We start from the raw sequence: 18404 nt of genomic DNA, 5'->3' as shown, positions 1-18404 counted from the left end.
GATCAGGAGTAAACATTTCAAACAGACAAACACAGACAAAGACCAGGAGGTCTGTGGAGGGGTCTGGACACACTGCCCCCCCCCGTTCACCCCTGTCCTCTCGGACACATGTTGTCACTCTGTGGCAGCGGTTTGTGAAAACACGTTTCAGTTAAGTGACAGCCAAAAGGAGGTCTTATTGCGCTTCTACGGTCATACAGTCCACGCCTCATTTCCTGTCCATTTCTTCCACGTTCCCGTATGTGCTCGTCTTTGGATGCTATTGTAGAAACAGTATACTGAAAGCCATGACGACGCAGCAGCACGCCACCCAGGGACTCTTCCGCTCACCTGAAGAAATTCACGACTGTGTTAGTTTACAGCATGTCAAAGGAAAGTATTTGATGTAATATACAGATTTAGGGGCATTAATAGGCTCACCTATCCTGGCACATTTCCAGAAAATTCCTAGGATCCTATGAGACAAAACAGATACAGGAGATATAAAAAAAAACCAGAAGTTTTTTGGGTGAAATAACAGAATCTATTGCAAAAATGACATTAAAAGGCTCAAGTGTGTAGTCACAGTACAGTATTCATTCCTTTGCTTTAACATTTTCTGTAAACAATTATTATTTTAGCAAAGCCAAGAAAGCTGTCTCTGTGTAAGGACTAAGAGTCTAAATTTTCAGTAGATGATATTTTCCTCAGATTAAACACTGTTCCATAAATCAAATCAGTCCAATAATGATTAATTTAAACCTAACAAATAGGGGAAAAATACTAATAAATAAAGCCATCAGCCACAATCAGTCTTGTGAGTTTGGCCATCTCTCACCTTTCCAGTAGTGTGTGTGTGTATGTGTGTAAGAGAAAATTAAACTGGGCCAGACTAATAAGAGAGGTGAATCATGGAGTTTGCACAGCCATGATTAAAATTAGACCTTGAGCTGCTCGACTCACCTCAATGAGATTTTTTTTTTGTTAAGGATGCTTTTTTTGGTACATTTACCAGCCATAACATTACAAGCCCTCGCCTAATGCTGAATAAGCCCTTTTTTTGTTGCCCAATCAGCTCTAACTTATAAAGGCACATATTCTCAAAGGCCTGCTGTCATATCTGGCATCAAGTCATGTGAATGAGAAACTTTATGTCCTGGACCTTACAAAGAAGGTCTCCAGGGATCAGACTTGTTGGTCCAGATTCTTGATTGGTGTCAAACTAACAAAACAATTGATGTATTTCGTTCCACCTGACAGTTTTCATTGTGTTATGATCGGTTAGATTGTGTTTTAAATTCAAACTACAGTAAAAAGGAGCAGAAAAAGTAGAACAGTAGGCTAAAATATACGACACAAGTTTGTGCTTTTTTTTGAATAAAACTAATCAACTTAATATAATGGTGTACTTTACTATCAAAGATTATAATAAAATGCTCCTGATGAGTTTACCAACCACTGAACTGGTTTAGTTTAATATGTTATGTGAACTTTCTTTCCTGTAAACAATCAATATGGCACTCAAAGAGACCAAAATGACAGCTTCTTCCATGTTAATTCTCTCAGTCGGTGTCTGCTGGCTAATAAATACCCGGTCTTATTCTTGTCCAGCAGGCTGGGAGCCAGCGCTCTGATGTAGGCACAGGTACAGATCAGCAGGAGGATCACGGTTAGCAGCGACTGGAAGTTGAAAATGGCCGACTGTAAGACGAAAGAGAGAGACACACTTAGTTAAAAAAAAAAAAAAAAGTTTCATTCTTATTATCAGTACTGTACCACAAAAATGAAAAACATTAAGTCCAAGATTTGTTGTGAAGAATGTTGTTGTTCCGTCTTCTCAGAAGTGACACAGATAAGGGACGGCTGTGTGAACTACATTAAATCAGGGGACAGGCACTGATCACATCTTTAAAAATAATATTTGTTCATTCACAGCAGCACAAAGTCTGCCAGTGTTGTTGTCACGTCATGAGTATGAATAAGTTCAGCAGCCAACCATTCATTTAACAGCTGTGGGAAATAAAGAAACTGATTCTCATGAGCTAAACTACCCACAATTAAACTCATATTTCTGTCTAATATGAGAACTAAAAAGCTCTAACAAAGCGTTGGTAAACATTTTCACACAATGACAGTTTTAGGTTATAAGCATATATATAAACTTTCTTTTTTTGTCACTGCCAGTTATTGTTCTTGAATGAGGACGACCCTGAAATCATCAGCACATATCAATAACACTTTGTAAGTTTCACAGAAGCACAGCTCAGCTGGCAAATGGTCAACATTCACAAACAAAACAAAACAAAAAAAAGGACAAGGATGCTCACAGACTTTTGTCCATGACAATCAGGTAATCTCAGTACAGCTTGGTATTTGTGGCTTTTATTTGTATTTATCACCACATAACTGATACCGATACTTAATGTTCCCCTCAGCCAAGATCCAAAATGAACTGAACAGTACGATGCTGAGATACGGCAGACCTCTGAATCACACCGACACAGTTCATTGTTTCCGGAAGTTCTTCTGATAGTCTGGCAGAAAACTTGCAACACAAATCTGGAATATTTTGATGCAAACTGCATACACACGACTAATGAAGAGCACGGTTAATACCTGCATCATTCACTGCAACACCCTTAGATTTGCTTCCCAAGTTAATTCAAACTTATCCGTGCTTAAAGCCTGTCACAGACTTATTTATTACAATGACATCATCATAATTCCTTTAAATGTAAACTGCTTTGGATAAGCGTAGCTGCTAAATAATGTAATAAACACACAAACACTGGAAAGTTGTGCCTTTTGTTAGACGTGCTGGGATGATAATCAGCTAATCCAGCCCACACTGAAAGGCTACTGCTTGCATAGGAAAACAAGCTGGGGACAGCGGCAATATATGACATTTTTATCTATCTTGATACTTATTAACTGCAGTGCCTTATCGCGACAGTCTCAATGTCTAAAAACACTGCAGATGAACAACTTCGAGATTGTTTTGACAGCTGTTTTCTAGCTTTCTTGCTGACATGTTACACGAATAACAAAGAAAATATCTTCTAAGTGCTTGAACTTCACGTAAACGACTCAGTCATGCATGTAAACACAAACAAAGAGTGTTGAACCGATGCTTTCATTCATGCTTCTCAGATTTAAGCACTTTGGTCCAGCTACGTGGCACACTCCATAATAATATTAGTTTTCCATCATTCAGTTTCACTAGAAAGTCTTTGTTACCAAACAGCTTGTGCTGAGATGCTAAAAGTAATTAAAGCGATTATATGAATGTGTTATATACTGATTGTTGAGTACAATTCCACACAGATAGCGCTTTACGCTAATTTTGTAACCTTTTAGCATGAAGTTAGCTCAATGCTTTAGCATTGACGAGCACCGCTAACAAAACACCAGCGCCGGTGGTTGTCCCAGTTCACGACCAAAGACTGTATGTAGAAATGTGTCGCAGTTGATGCTTGATCGATGCAAAGAGAAGTGGCGACATATTGATAAAAAACAAACTTACCATTTTTGATAAGAATCAAAGCCACATCACACTTCCTGCCCTCTGGAATTTACGTAACGTTCCCCAAGGCTTACGTTACGTTACGTTACGTCACGTCCTCACGCACTGCGTGGTAAACTGTTGCTGATTGGCTGAGATCAGAGCCCACAAGCTGTCAACGGGGTAAGAGCTGCAAATGCACCAATTTTATTTAAAAACTGCTTCGTTTGGACACCTCAACAATCATCCCATAGAGTGAATGAGTTTTTTTTGAGGAAAGTGTGTGTGTTAGATGCCTCGCTTACTCAAAAAAAAAAAGATAAACAAGATAAGATAAACGACAGTAAAGTTCACGCAGCATGGATAGTGTGCAGGACTAGTGGCATACTTGGCGCTTCCTATATGGCAAGCCGTTTGAACATTTATTCGATGTCCTTGAACGAATATCCTTTTCCTCAACTAGTTTGCCGTTTCTCTGTTCTAGTTGGTCTCTTGTTTGCACCGATTTAACATATTTTTGTACTAGCTGAACAAACATGATTAACAGAGAGACTTTTTGCCAACTATTTGGAAGAAAAGCCACAATAGTACTCCAAAAGTTCCAACTAGTAGGCCTTTTACCTCATTGTGGACCACTGGAGCGAACTTTTAAGGGAATATGTTGTACTAATTAACCATCAAGAATCAAATACTCAAACCTGTTAACTTGACAACACAAACTGTCTGTGTGTGCATTAGTTAACTTGACATTTATACCAGGAAAGCCCAAAATGCTCACTAGTCAGACGAGTCAAAATCACTTTTGGCCTTTCTAGTCAACTAATTATTCAAAAGCAACACTTAATTTTGTATATTTTTTATTTCTATGTTGGATTTTGACTTGTTCAGCACTTTGAATTTCTCCTGTGTTTGAAAAGTCCTGTATATATAAAGTTGAATTGAATTGAAAAGTGGATTTTTAACTAGTAAGACCAATTCATATTCTGCTAGTTAGCTAATGAGGTTCAACATAGTCTTCAGGTAACTACTTATAGCCTTGTTTGACCTTATTAGTAAATGTCTATCGAAATAGTGCAAAATAATAAAGGAAATCAATAACAAACATCCAAAATATCAAAATAAATCTCAAATAACTTGTCATACCCTGCTGTTGCTTTACTTGCGTCTGACCATACTTTTTTACAATTATAGATTTTTATTTAGACTTTCAGAACCAGGAAGTTGTTAGACACTATAATACTATTATTCAGATTTTAAAAATGTTAAAATTTAAAGTATTAGGAAAAGTGAAGTCAGCATCAGTTTTATATAATAAACCATAATTATAGTTTGTGATAATTGTTCATCTTTAAATTCGGTGTCTTTAGAAAAAAAGTGTGAACCATTAAAATGGGTCCACCTTCACTGTTCTATTCTGGTTAACAAGAAAGAAAGTTTTAGATTTCCAAAAGGTGATTAAACGAAAAAATTTGAACACTTCTTGAAACCCTAACAACACCCTTCACATAAAATATTAACCGTAAGAATTTATGCTAGACAAATTTGTCTGTCTTATTGTCTCATAGTGACGTAAATGTTCATTTTTGTGGTTCACTTTCCTCTCAAAGTTTTCACAATGAAGGCTCCTCCCTCTAATCAGCCACACAGCATCTTGATTGCATTTAAACCATGTTTTGTGGATCCCTCTCGACACTTCCTTCCCAGACACTCCTAGAGAGGCCTTTATGTGAGTGGAAATCTGTCAGACTGTAGACCGCACATAAATAACGTTTTAGATATTTTACTGCAAGAACACAAGCGTAAACAGGCTCGCATTCTTCATAATATGATTCATTTTTATAGTTTAAAGCGACTGACCACTTTAGGCATCAGCAATGCGTTCAAAATCAGGGGATTCTGTAGGCTCAGTGTGTGCAGTCTTATTTTTTTAAAATTTATTTATTTGAAAGAACATTAACAGATTTTAGGACCAAAACGTTTTTTGGAAATATTTGTTATGATATTTTGATTGTACGGAAAGTGATACTGCAAATGCAACGATAGCTGCTATAATGCAAGTTCACCCTTTCAAGATAAAATGTGATTCACTTTCAGGGTAAAAAGTGCATCCATGTTGAAGAAGTGTCTGAGGTGTTCGCTCACATCCTCTAAACTTCCCAGATACTGATCCGATGGGACGTGATGGTATCTGTGGGAAGGAAGTCGTATCCACAGAGACTCCACTTTACCTCCCACTGAGCTCAAAGGATCTATTGCTAATTTTCCAATACCACATGCTCTGGGACCCTCCTAAATGTTCCTCCTGCATGCTTTGACAAGTCTGAACTGCTCAGAAACCAGATGGGGGGGGGCTTCTCATCATTAGCTGGGTGGTCATAATGTAATGGCTGAAAAGGCAGATGTAGTGCTTTTGTTATTCGTGGACTAACAACGTTTAAGTGGAAGCACAAATTAAAACTGTGCAGAATAAGGGATGACCGAACCATGCGGTCAATTCGTCAGTTCTGTTTTTGGCGCAGTAGAATTTAACATTGTTTAAAAATATGCTCGGAATTACTCTTCTGAATTATGGTAAATTACTATAAACCCGGTAAATGTTCCAAATCTGGTCCCGGCGATGACATGGTGGAAACCTGTCCTGACAGATCTTCGTGTTTTAGCTTTGAACCTTGACTTTTCCGCAATTTATAAGCAGTTTAATTATATCAAGTAACACCGCGCAGCTCTGAGAATAACAGGAAAAAAAAAAAAAAAGGTATATCGCCCTGCCTGCTGCTGTGAACGGCAACAGTGGTTTAACTCCAGACGGAGGATAATGACAGTGGACTTCCCAACAAAGTCTCCTTTTAATCAGGCAACAGTTGTGCCAGTGAAAGCAAAGTGAGAGGATTGAGCTAATTGGGTCCATTAAGGAAACAATAATAAAAAAAAAAACTAAATTTTTTAAGGAATAAGAAGCATAGATAAAGCCACAAAAAATACTAACTTTATTTAACAAGGAAAGTCTCTGCCATAAAAAAACCCCCTCTAATGCTAATGTGTTTCAACAAAAACAGGGATCAGTGCAGTTTCAAATGGTACAGGCATACTTATATATAATTATAATGTAGATAAATTACAGTTTTAACCAAAGCAAGACTGGAGAGGAAATGACAATAGAACAAGTTTGGTAAAAACTAACAAATGAGGTGGGAAAAGTAGATAAAGGCTACCAAAAGAGGAGCTTTGGTTGTTAAGAATTCCTGCCTGTCTGTCTGTCTGAGGGTCGTGTGACTGAACAGAATTGTCTTTGATGGCTTCGCACAGCGACCCATTCTTGACAGACAGTGCTGTTTATTTAATTGAAGTGTCCTTCTGTCATTACCACAGGGCCATTGGACCTTCCCACCAGATGTTACAGTAACTAATGAGTAGCTGGGTTCACTTTATGAGGTTAAAGTTGATGCCTTCAGCTACCTCAGTCGTCCTGCCACACCCCCTCTTCGAGCACAAAGGGTCAACTTTAATCAGCTGAACATTTTTTTTTGTGCATTTTCACAAGGGCATTTGGTGTATGTGGAGAAGGTGCATGTAGTTTTTCTTCAGCATGTCTTATTTTGAACAGCCTCGATAATAATCCCTCTCTCTAATGCGTTGTATGACTGAATACAAATAAAAAGTGCTTTATGCTGTAACTTAGTGCGCGGTGTCTATCGGGGCTCATTTTCATTTCTTTTCAGACATGTCCAGCTTGGCTGACTGCTAATTAAGCTGTCCCTTTCCTTCCATCTCTGCACACGTTGCCCTGTGTTTAAGTAGGGAAGTTGTCCAGCTCACCTCTCACTTGTTGTGGAAGCAGTAATCACATGTTCTGGACCGGCCATCCGTAATCAAGTAAAAGTTTCTCAAGGTACTTGAGAGGAACACCAATGTGTACCTGTTAAACTAAATGGGGTTTTTAGGAACAGACACATGATTTATACTGTAAACCTTTGATCCACGCCTTTTACTTCTAATCTGCTGAGCAGCAGCTGTTTCGAGCTGTGAACTTCACTTTAACTGCAGCTGTGGTCAGACACAAAGTCATTAGTCAAAGGATGATGTGGTTTTATACTATTTATTAGTTTGGCACTGGCAAATAATGGTTCTGTGTCACAGCATGAAATCTTTTACCTGAATGGACCCTCATAAATTATGTTTTGCCTATAATAGACAAACATAGTTTATGAATTAATTTCTTAGATCATTTAATATATCATATTATGTTCTGCATCATATCATTATTATATCGCATCATATACAGTAAATCACACCATATGTCATATTATGCATAGTATATTATATCATATGTATAGGGTGGAAAATGTAATTCTATGTGTCATAAAATTTTTTATGGTTCCTGCAAAGTTTTGTGAGTTCAAAAAGCTTTAAAAAGCTATAAACATTTTTTTTTTTTAGTGTAGGGGTCCCCAAATGGTGGACCACAGTCCAGATCCAGAGTCAGCTGAAGCCTTATCTGTAAGGCTGTAAACTGTGTGTGCATCTACAGTAATTAAATTTAAGCAGAGCATCTTTTCATGTCTTTACGGCAATTTCAGCAGGCGGGCTCATCGATTGTTTAAGAAAACTAGACATCCCTCAGGAATCTGGAAGTTGAAGCCAGAATTGGACAAGCGTCCCTGTAGGCTGGTTCCAGTACAAGTGTAAAGGCATGCCCGAAAGCCACGAATGGGACATTACCCTTGGTGAAACAAAAAAATACTCAACACTTGTTGCCTCATATAGTTGCTACCTTGCTGCCATTTGTTCAATATTCATTTTTACACTACGGTTAGTTGTATTTAGCCATGTCATGCTGAAAATAAAGGTGATTTGACGCCATGATTGTGAGCTGGGGACTATGCGATAATTAAAGCCACACATGCTCTAGTTAGTTCACTTGTGAAGCTCAAGGCTACAACATTAGAGAAATGCTTCTTGCCTCTTGAGAAATAAATTTACTGCATATATTTAGATGAATAAACACACTTAAAATCAGACAACTACTAGGACTTTTTTGCAATATTTCTGTTTGTCTTTAACAGCATGTAATTACCTTGCTGGTGGTAGGCAGCCCACACCTCCACACAAAAACTTGCCAAAACTTGTTAACCTCCGTGTGGTCCTACTGACTAAGAGAGAGAGCGAGAGACCCCCCCGACTGAAGGAACACACTGGAACCTTCATTAGCCAAATCCGAGAAGTAAAACAATGAAGCACATTGAGGCATCTGAGGGATTAACACGTCTTTACGACACCAAATTGAAATGATTGGAGGGCTGTTTTCAAAGGAACACTGACAGTAACAGTAGGGCAGCAAATTAGGCTGAACACAATAAGTGTGTGTGTGTGTGTGTGGGGGGGCTTTGTTACAATAACTATTTACTATAATGGCATTTTGTTTAGAGTTTCTGAAATGCTGCGTTTGACTTTTTAATTTTTTTTTATTTTTGCAGGCATTAAAGGCAAACATGAGTGGGACAGTTCGCCAGATTTCCCTTAGCACTAATCTGGGCACCCCCCACTTCCTGAGAGTGGACTGGGCTGTGGACCTGGGTGCTGGGTTCACATTAGCTCTCACTGATGGCAGCTCTGCGTGGATTGGAGAAGGTAAAGATTTGACTGATTCATTGAAATTATTCGCACGGCGCACATGGTCATCTTACAGCCACACCCGGCCTGTTCTCCATCTGCAAACATCGCTGTAAATCCAAAATCTTTTGCGGTGATTTTATTTTGAAGGCGAGTGGGCGTTTACGTGCGCCAGCAGCTGAGTCTGTCCCCTGGCAGAGTTTGTGAGAGATTTAAGAGTTAGCGTCATGTCAGCACACAGATAAAATGCAAAGGCTGATCCAGAATGAAGAGGGTTTTTTTTTTTTTTTTATAAGAGATGGACTTCTTAGTGTTTAATCACTGAGGTCAGTGGCAAAGCAGTGAGCTCTGTTAGTGAAAAACAGAAAGCTGACTGAACACACAGAGAAATACAGATCAGGCACGCACATCAGAAGGTCCACTGTCCAAACTGTAAAAAAGCAACAAGGCCTTTTTTTTTGTTTGTTTGTTTACCAAGATTTACTCATCAAGGAATCATGACAAAAAAAAAGAAAGAAAAAAAAAAAAAGATTTATGACAAGTTTTGGGATGTCTCACAAAATAGAAAAAAAAAACCATGCAGCTGTTCCCTGATGGGGAGTTTATCAAGGAGTGTTTGGAAGACTGCTGCGTTAATGTACCCTGAGAATAATGAAACTAGGAGAGGAGAACCTTCCACACATGAGAAGCAGCAAATTCAGATGCAGATCCTCTCACTGATAAACACCTGGAAGCTGTCCTTTACGTCTAACTCAGGTATGCAGCGTGGCTTCAGAGCACAAATGGATTTCTTTCATTAGAGAAGAAAAAACACTTTTATTATTTACATTAAATATATAAGGTATAAATTCTTATTATCACTGGCTCAGCTTTTTCATTGTCTAGTTGCAATGTCTACTGAGCAGCTAATGGAAATATTTATAGCTAATTATCAGATTTATATGTCTGACAGAGTTGAGTGAAGGCCTATGCAACAAACCCCAGTTTCATGTTCGGCCCTTTGGGGGGAAAAAAAAAAATTGTTTCCCACCCCTGCGCTGAGAACATGTCAGCAGACACAATTTCAAGCTTTAGTGTAATAAAGAGACTTATTTCATTTAACTGCTGACTAGCGTGCTTCGCCACCAGGTGTACCATGAGGAGGTCCAGAGACACAGACACCTGGCTGACCCCGTCTCATAAAGATCGAACTGTTCTGGCCATTTAAGTGGTGGCACAGCGGTGACCTTGTGTCATCATTCTTCTTCACTCCTGCGCTGCAGCTTACAGGTGGATAAAGTAGATTAAACTCTACAAGGCTTGTCTTTGTACATTCAAGTCAATGCTGAATGTGTTTGTTTGTGTGTGTGTGTGTGTGTGTGTGGTTACATATGTACATGACTATGTATTCTCTGGAGGGACACCTGGAACAGAAATGTTCCCTTCTTTTTGCTGTCCATCTGTGGAGTTGACAGGTAGAGACGGGGTTGTGACAGTTATGTGTGGGCTTCTGGGTCGTCAGGGTTTCTGTGTTTGATGTGTTAATTGGGACCTTCAAGCGCCTATGAGCAGCTGCGCAACAGCTGATGACAACCCCCTTGGTTTCTCTGCATACTTCCTTTCAAATCTGCTTTCACATGCACTCATCGCGCGTTACTACATAATTAACGTTTATAGTGTGTTTTTTTTTCTGTTATTGTCTCAAAACTGCAGAGTTCAGTTCTGTGAAACTTTGGAAAAATAGATGAAAATCCTTTTTTTTATCAGTGTATTTTATTTATTTCTTTTTTGTCAGTTTCAGAGGATGAGGTGACAAGGGAAGCCAGTGATTTGGGGGTCATAAGGGAGGAATACGTTGAGGATCTTCTTCGAGCTCTAACAAAAAGTGACGAAGGAAGAGAGGGAGACGACACGGAGGTATACTCGTTTCATCTCTCTCCAGATCACCGTCGCCTTTCATATCAGAAGACTGGCGACACTTTGGTGAGGAAAAGCCCTCGGTGAATAATGCCTTTATGCTCGTTATTAAAAGCATAAAACTTTTCGTTTGCAGTTGGTGGAGCTGTTTTGATTGATGGGGGAGTTACTCATTTTAGTTTACTTTTATGCTTCTGCGTCACAATCTAACAAGTCAAATGCTAAGTTTTCTGCTTCAAAGAGGTAATCTACAATCACTGACTGCCAGGGGCACCCAGTTAGGAGTGGAAGTACACGTCTTGAACTTACCGAAGCTCTGCTGAGGGGCGTGTTTTGCTGAAGCTGGTTTCCAGTGCTGGAGATCAGCGGGAAACGGGTATCAGTACTTCAGTTGTGAATTCTATAACAGTCTACTCCTCTCTGTTATCATCTCTCCCTGGGGGAAAAAGGCCTTTAACGACATACAACAAAAATAGAAAGGAAGTCCTTTTTTTTTTTTTTTTTTTTTTTTACAGGGGGGGCTGTTTGAAAGATAAGGTTTATGGTGTCCTCCCGTTATGGTCGAGTTATAAAGGTTTAGGTGCCCTCAGGTCAGTGGGAAGCAGCCACAGATACTGTAGGAATATTCGCCATCTAGGAGCAAAAAAGCATGAGGTTTAACTGTCAAAGAAGAACATGTTGTTGTTTTTTTAAAATTAGAATTTGATGTTAAATATCTGCAATAAGAATTGTATGTTTAGGGTTATGGGTTAAAGGCGGATGGGTGATAGGTCAGAGTGAGTGACATGGTTGATGAAGGACAGGTCATGCTTCTCCTCAGACTGTGAGAAGGAGCTGTTGCCTTCAGGGAGCAGGTCATTTGGGGTCCTTGGACGCTGTTGGAGCAGAGCTGACCACAGAAAGAAGGCCAGGAGGTTAGGAACATAGTAGATACCATAAAACCCTGATTTATAGACAAGGCAGTTCCCATGTTGATTAGACACCCTCCTCCCCTTCGTTTTAGTCCAACTCCCCCCCTGACTTTGTCTCTGTCAATTAAAAGTAGGACTGTGTGTTTATGCGTGGACGTTTGAATCCATATTTGTATAACACTTGCTTCTTAAATGTTATTTTTTTTATTGCCCACTGCCATGAAAGGTGGGCAATAATTTAATTACCTATGCGCATGCTTATTTGTTTGTCTGTCTGTTAGCAAAATATTTAATGAACCAGTAGATTGATTGCAATGAAACTTTCCTAAATCAATCGTTGGATGTACGTGTCTATAACACAGTCAGTTCAACAGATATGAAGCTAAAACCAGGGATTGTAGGAGCTGAAAGTCATCCTTAACACCTACTATGAGCGCTAACCGGTTTTGTGAGATCATTATTTAAAGTTTTGACTTTAACTGTTGAAGCCAGTAGGTCTGTTAGCAAAATATCTAAATAATCGCAGAACAGATTTGACTGAAACTCTCAGAAGATAATCTTTGGATGTACATCCTTCCTGTCATTGGTAAAAAAATGTAATCCATTGATAACTTGGATACACTTTATACAATAATGTGTTTTTGTGGTTTAAAAATGCAGTTTAGATTAACTATTGTCAAGGCACTAAACGGAAAAAAGGAGTAACACTGTTCTTCATCTGCACTTCCAACATCTTTGAATCTGGATGCCTCATTGAAGATCAAGTATTTGGAGTATTTACTCTCTACTATCTGCTCTTTAGTAAGTCCGGTGCTTCAGCATGCTCGGTGTTTATGTGAAAGTTTGTGTTATCAGGGATGGACTGGTCGACCGTCGCCCCTCACTTCCTGCTCTTTATCTGACCTCACGCCTCTTCACCAGCAGATGAGAGGGAATTTATGGAACAAGCTGATCTCAGCGCCCGTGCCCACGTTTCCTGGTCTGAGTGCCCGTGCCCGGCCTTGAACACTGTCTCTTTGTCGCCGTGTGCGCCCACTCACTTTCCCGCTCTTCAGACACAATGGGTCTGAGATAAGACGGTGCAAAAGATCACAGACAATAAGTTTTTGTTCCGTTTTAAATACGGGCTGCTCCACAGATTTTACATTTCAGCTCTGAAAATTCACTGAAAGCAAAGGGGGGGAACGATTTTGACATTTTCTTTGTCAGAACTGAATTCTTGACTCGAAGGGGGTATTATCCCACAATCCTCGGGCTCAAATGTCGGTTTCAGTCTGTGTTGGATGGTGTGATAACAGAAGCTTTGTTTTCTGTGCCCACAGCATGTAATGGTATCATTTTCACTGGGGCAGTTGTCCTGCACACCTACGTCAACATTTGACCTTATGGTCTGGGTGGCTGACTTAAGACACACACAAACAAACATCTAGACCACACACACACTACACCACATTGTGATTAGGAACAAATCGATCTACAGAGTTTTTATTTTCACACATTTGCCTGATCGTTGATGGGCAGGATGTCATATAGAGTGTTTTTTTTCTCCCCCGGATATAAATCAGAAACAGCCGAAACAGCTGTAGGAAGATTTAATGTAAGCTGCACTTTTGTTTTTTTTTTCTCTTCTGAAAACTTTAGTCCACACAGTTCAGAACTGGACGTTATGTGTTTAATTTTTAAAAGCAGAAGTGCTCGCTGTAGATAATATCTTTAATTCCTTGTTGTTTCAGTTGAGGAGAAAAAATGTGGCTGTGGGTTTCCCATCTCAGACAAAGAGTCTGACCTCCCACATCTCAGCGAGGTTGGCACCAGCACGCCAAGTGACCTTTAACTTTGTGTCTCAGCAAAAACAAATAAAGAAACGAGAGGTTGAATGACTCTTCTATCTCTATACTGTCTCTTAATTAACTTTATTTTACTGGAAAAAAAACCCCCAAAACAATAACTAGCATCTGTCTCGATAGGCACGATGCTTGGATGTATTTGTAGATTTATAGCTTGTTTTGTGTAGACCATCCTCTCTCCATTCAGTAAAGGTAAACTTTTGGTGATGAGGAATGCATGTGTTCGCTACTTTAGGTCTTCTCAGAAAACCTGAAAGCAAGGACAGTGAAACATGCAACCTGTGGGATTTGAAAGGCGGCAGGAGCAGAACAAATAAACAGCAGCTGAGGTTCGTTTCCAGAGCTCAATCAGTAAATAGAGGTTAAGCTTCCAGCGGTTTGGATGTCTCTTCCTGATGTCTTAAGCCGGTCGTGCGATGATTAGGAAGATTTATGACCCTAAATGGTGTCAGTGGGTAGAGCAGCATTTCACAAAGTCCCAGTCATCATTCTGAACGGAGACTTGCGCTGTAAATGTTGGACGTTACGCTGTTCTTTGACGTGCGGAAATATCCGCGTACCCAGCACGACAGAGTGCAGAGCTGTCCCTTCATCTGTTTTCGTGGGGCTGATTTGTTTCAGCACGAGCTTCCTCAGGTGCAGAGGCCAGCAGAGATTTAGGTACCGAGGCAAAATAATAGAGAATGGGTTTGAGGAGAGGATAGGAGGGAGGTCTGAGGTAAGATCAAAGCTCTCGAATTTCTCCTCCGCGCAATTTGTGCAGCCATGCATGGCAAGGCAATAAATAGTAAAAAGAAAGCAACTGGACTTCCACTCTGTCGCTGACGATGTTTCACTTCCCCTCCAGATCTCTCCAAATGGGATAAGGACAGAACTTCTTTCACTTCTTTGTTAGAATAAAAACGCTTTATGTTTGTCACACTATAGTGAGTTTCTCTTTTTGTGAGCACATACAATAAACCAACCAACCAATAAATGAACTAAGATTTATATTATTAAAGACAAAAAAATGAGGGAAGATGAGCCGACGAATAGGACCTGCATTTGAAATAAAAAGGAACCAAACTGCAAAGTAACGCATCCAAGAGTAAAAGTGCTGAAACGGCAGATCTACAGGAGCTGCTGTGTAAATCCATAACATGATGCGTTCAAGTTCAGCTGCAGAAGAGAAAACAGCTGTATGGCAGTCCAGGTCAAAAAAATGACAGTTATTTTATGAGCACTTTTGAAGTGGGGCGCCAGTGGCTCAGGAGGTAGGGGTTTGTCCTGTAATCGGAGGGTTGCTGGTTCGAGCCCCTGCTCCAGCTGTCTCAGCCGTTGTGTCCCTGGGCAAGACACTTCACCCGCCTTGCCCTACCGTTGGTGGTCAGAGGGCTCGGTGGCGCCAGCGTGATGGCAGCCTCACCTCCGTCAGCCCGCCCCAGGGCAGCTGTGGCCACAATGTAGCTTACCACCATCAGTGAGTGAATGGGTGAATGATTGTAGTGTGAAGCGCTTTGGGGTCCTTAGACTAGATAAAGCACTATATAAGTGCAAGCCAAGATGGCGGCTTTATTACAGTGGGTCTTCAACCTCACCACAGCCTAGTAAAGATTTAGCATCATCTAACCTTGTTTTTTTCAGTGTATCGTGAGCAGCACTTCTGTGTGTGTGTGTGTGTTTAAATGGTAACCTTTTCCAGGACAACAAGCAAAGATAAAACAGCTCTCAGTGACTGCTGCAAATCAAGCTGAGTTTGTTCCGTCTAAAACTGGCGGACTCCAGTGATATTTAGAAAATGTTACACATCAACTAAATGCTAGAAATTTAGCCTTGTCCTTGGATGCTGCTGTGCCTCGGCCCTCCTGTGTGATTCTCTGCCAAGGTGCAGCCCAAATGAGGAATGTTTGATGCCCGTGAGTCCAAAGAGCCACTGACAAGAATGACACAGAGAGGAAGTGACTCACTCATGCTTTATTAGTGACTGCATTTCTGTCAGACACAAGAAAACAGCTCATCTCAAAAAAGGTGTAATATTTTGTTGCACCTCGGTATTGCAGAACTTCTCATGGTGACAGACGGGTGCAAGCGGTTACTCATTTTTCACTGTTGTCTGATTTTGGAAAGGCGGAGACTTTATTGGACCAAATGTACGATTTTATGTGTCACTGTTTGGATTACGATGCCAAAAAAAGTCTTTTTTTTGAGGGGGGGAGGGGGGGGGGGGGGGCGTTGTTTTTCATCCTTTCCGTCAGTTCCACAGGTAACCCGGTGAAAGCTGAGTGGCGTGGTGTTAAATACAAGCATATCCTGGTCTGCCTTTTCTTTTTTTAATCTCTCCCCCTTTGTGTTACAGGTGCACTTGGGCTCTGTGGAGCTCCAACCAGCTCCAGACCCTCAAAAACTGATCCAGGAGATGATTTGGCGGTCCCTGCAGCACAGCACGGATCTGGAGAGAGAGAACTCCCAGCTGTCAGAGGAGAACTGTAGATTGAGACAGGATCACCAGCAAATCCATGCAGAGTAAGGACCAGGATGTTTGGCAGGAAGCTATTTTTATGTTGTTTTTCCAGCTGTTTACACGAGACATGCACTGATACAACCTTCAAGTACTTACATTTGAGTACTTGTCAGTACAGAGTACCGATACGAGTACTAATAAATTCCATTGCCCTTTTTACAATTATGTACTTACTTTTTGTGTTAACTCCTCAAACGTAGCCAGGGCACCAATAGTCTTTTCCCAAAAGTCTGAGCTGTGAATGTAACACTTCCATTGAGTACTGTGGTTACAGAGCACTTTTATGAGTAGGAGTACACACACAGTGTTGAACTGATACCCGATTCTGGTATTAGTGCATCCCTGGTTTATATACCTACAAAATCCTCCTGGTATGACATTGATCTAAGAAAATACTGGATATTTGAGAACAATTTAGGTCCAAATTTGTCATTCAGGCTTAAACCCAAAGTTGGTGTTTTTCTTTGGTTTTATGGATATTTGGTGCTTCTCTTTGTTAGAATTAACATTTATTTTATTTTTGTGTGTTTGTTGTTTGCTGTGTTCATAAATGGATAACTTGTTGTAATCATTATTCTTTTCTGTTCCAAAAAAAAAAAAAAAAGCAGACAAGGATCTATTTTGCTTTTAAATTGTGTTTTTAGCTGTTTCTTTGTTGGTTTGCACATGTGATTGTGTTTTTGTTTTTTTTTCTCAACAGGTTGGAACATCAGGTTCAGGAAAAGGAGGCGTTGGAGAGGAGACTGTACTCGCGTTTTGTCATGGTGTTGAATGAGAAGAAGGCCAAGATCAGAGGCCTGCAGGGTGCTCTCCGTCAGCTCCACCACACTGATAGCCAACATGGAGATGTGGAGACGGGACAAAGGTCTGCAGGCTGATTGTGAACACTTTGTGTGAAATATGGCATCACTGAACTCGCATCCCTGTGACTGTCAGACATAATTGGTTAGATCTTCTGGTGAAATCATTTCCATATTTATTACATAATGTAAGTGAGTGCTGTCGCCAAGTAAGGGGTGTTACATTTCCACGAACGTCACTTCGACTTTGTAACATTCGTGCAAACGTTAGCATGCAGGCTTTCCCCTCAGAACTCAGCATTATCTTTACATGTACAATGTGTTGCTTTACCTGTCAATAGTTAAATTCTTGCAGCTGATCGAAGCCTTTTGAATGCAAAACAAATAATAATTAGAAACAAATGCGCCGTTCTACAGCCAGCCATAAACAAGCTATTTGAGAATGGAATGTTTCAGAATGCAAAGTCATGTTTACAAGGAAAACAAAACATGGATAATTATTTAGTCCTCTTCTCGAGCCTAATGTGCTGTCATCACATCTTGGTTTGTCTGAGCAGTCGTTAAATGACTCAGAATTTTATTTGCTTTCATGCAAGTCAGTGAAATCCATCCAGTACATTTCTCCATCTACAGCTAACCAGCTGCTATTTTCCCCTCAAAACCAATGTTATAATCAAGTGTTTGAAAGAATCACCTTTCTGTTAAGTGACTTGTTGAGAGGCTGCTGACTTCAAGTAAATTTTACAGAAAATTTGTCCCGTTCTTCTGGTTTTCTTATTGACCTTTTTTCCTCAATGAAAAAAGATTTTAAAACAATCCTTTCGTCACTTCTCTCCTTTGCTTGCAAATGTGTGTGAATAAAACACTGTTTGATTTTTCCCTCAGCGATAATGACACAATTCAGGGTGAGGACGGCAGCCAGAGCAAAGAGGAGCAGCGCATTCGTGGCGTCCGTCCGTCTCAGGAGGCAACCATCCTCATCACAGGTCTGTTTCTGTCTCCAAACTGCACTCCCCAAAAATCTGCCTCATGTCTAAGCGAGCAGGATATAAAGGGTTAATCGAGGCGAACTCTGCTCCCTATCCTTGTATGCCTCGTGACGTCATAAATTCAGTCATGTCACAATCCCCGACTGAAGTTTTTGGTCTTCTTTAAGCAATTTTTACTGTCTAATAAACAGAACCATTAAATGTAATTGAATATCCACGCAGAGGGGTTTTAGTGTAAACTTAAAAGCAGCGGTCTTTCCCTCGGGCAGTTCGGTTCTTGCTTCAACACGGACAGCTGTGAGGTGGTCTCCTCCGTCCTGCATCACACAGGGCAGACGTCATACCCCCCCCACCCACCCCCCACCCCACC

At 40.3% G+C, this 18404-nt stretch overlaps 2 protein-coding genes across 3 annotated transcripts in view; one reads left to right on the top strand and one right to left on the bottom strand.

Annotated features, from left to right (window-relative positions):
- Positions 1-6: 6 nt before the first annotated feature.
- On the bottom strand, positions 7-3602 carry tmem167a (transmembrane protein 167A). Its single transcript, XM_017413732.2, has 4 exons — positions 3503-3602; positions 1571-1680; positions 421-455; positions 7-330 (listed from the first exon to the last, which is right to left on the bottom strand). The coding sequence occupies exons 1-4, from the start codon at positions 3503-3505 to the stop codon at positions 260-262; spliced, it is 219 nt and encodes a 72-aa protein (XP_017269221.1). The 5' UTR covers positions 3506-3602; the 3' UTR covers positions 7-259.
- Positions 3584-18404, top strand: part of LOC108234481 (DNA repair protein XRCC4-like) — a 22654-nt gene continuing 7833 nt past the window's right edge. For both annotated transcript variants that reach the window (XM_017413699.3, XM_017413698.3), the window contains exons 1-6: positions 3584-3664; positions 8956-9109; positions 10866-11053; positions 16081-16247; positions 16946-17110; positions 17931-18031. In XM_017413699.3, the coding sequence (XP_017269188.1) occupies positions 8971-9109; positions 10866-11053; positions 16081-16247; positions 16946-17110; positions 17931-18031 (760 nt within the window). In that variant the 5' untranslated portion in view covers positions 3584-3664; positions 8956-8970. The remainder of the gene's footprint in view (positions 3665-8955; positions 9110-10865; positions 11054-16080; positions 16248-16945; positions 17111-17930; positions 18032-18404) is intronic.

Source organism: Kryptolebias marmoratus, linkage group LG1 (assembly GCF_001649575.2).
Source record: "Kryptolebias marmoratus isolate JLee-2015 linkage group LG1, ASM164957v2, whole genome shotgun sequence".
Classification (NCBI taxonomy): Eukaryota; Metazoa; Chordata; class Actinopteri; order Cyprinodontiformes; family Rivulidae; genus Kryptolebias; species Kryptolebias marmoratus.
Note: the sequence above shows the minus strand (reverse complement) of the source record. Positions and strands in the feature narration are given on the sequence as shown.

Coding starts and splice junctions, on each gene's coding strand:
- tmem167a (XM_017413732.2), bottom strand. Junction 456..1,570: donor CTGGACAAGAATAAGACCGG/GTATTTATTAGC, acceptor TTTGTCTCATAG/GATCCTAGGAATTTTCTGGA. Junction 331..420: donor CTGGAAATGTGCCAGGATAG/GTGAGCCTATTA, acceptor GAATTTCTTCAG/GTGAGCGGAAGAGTCCCTGG.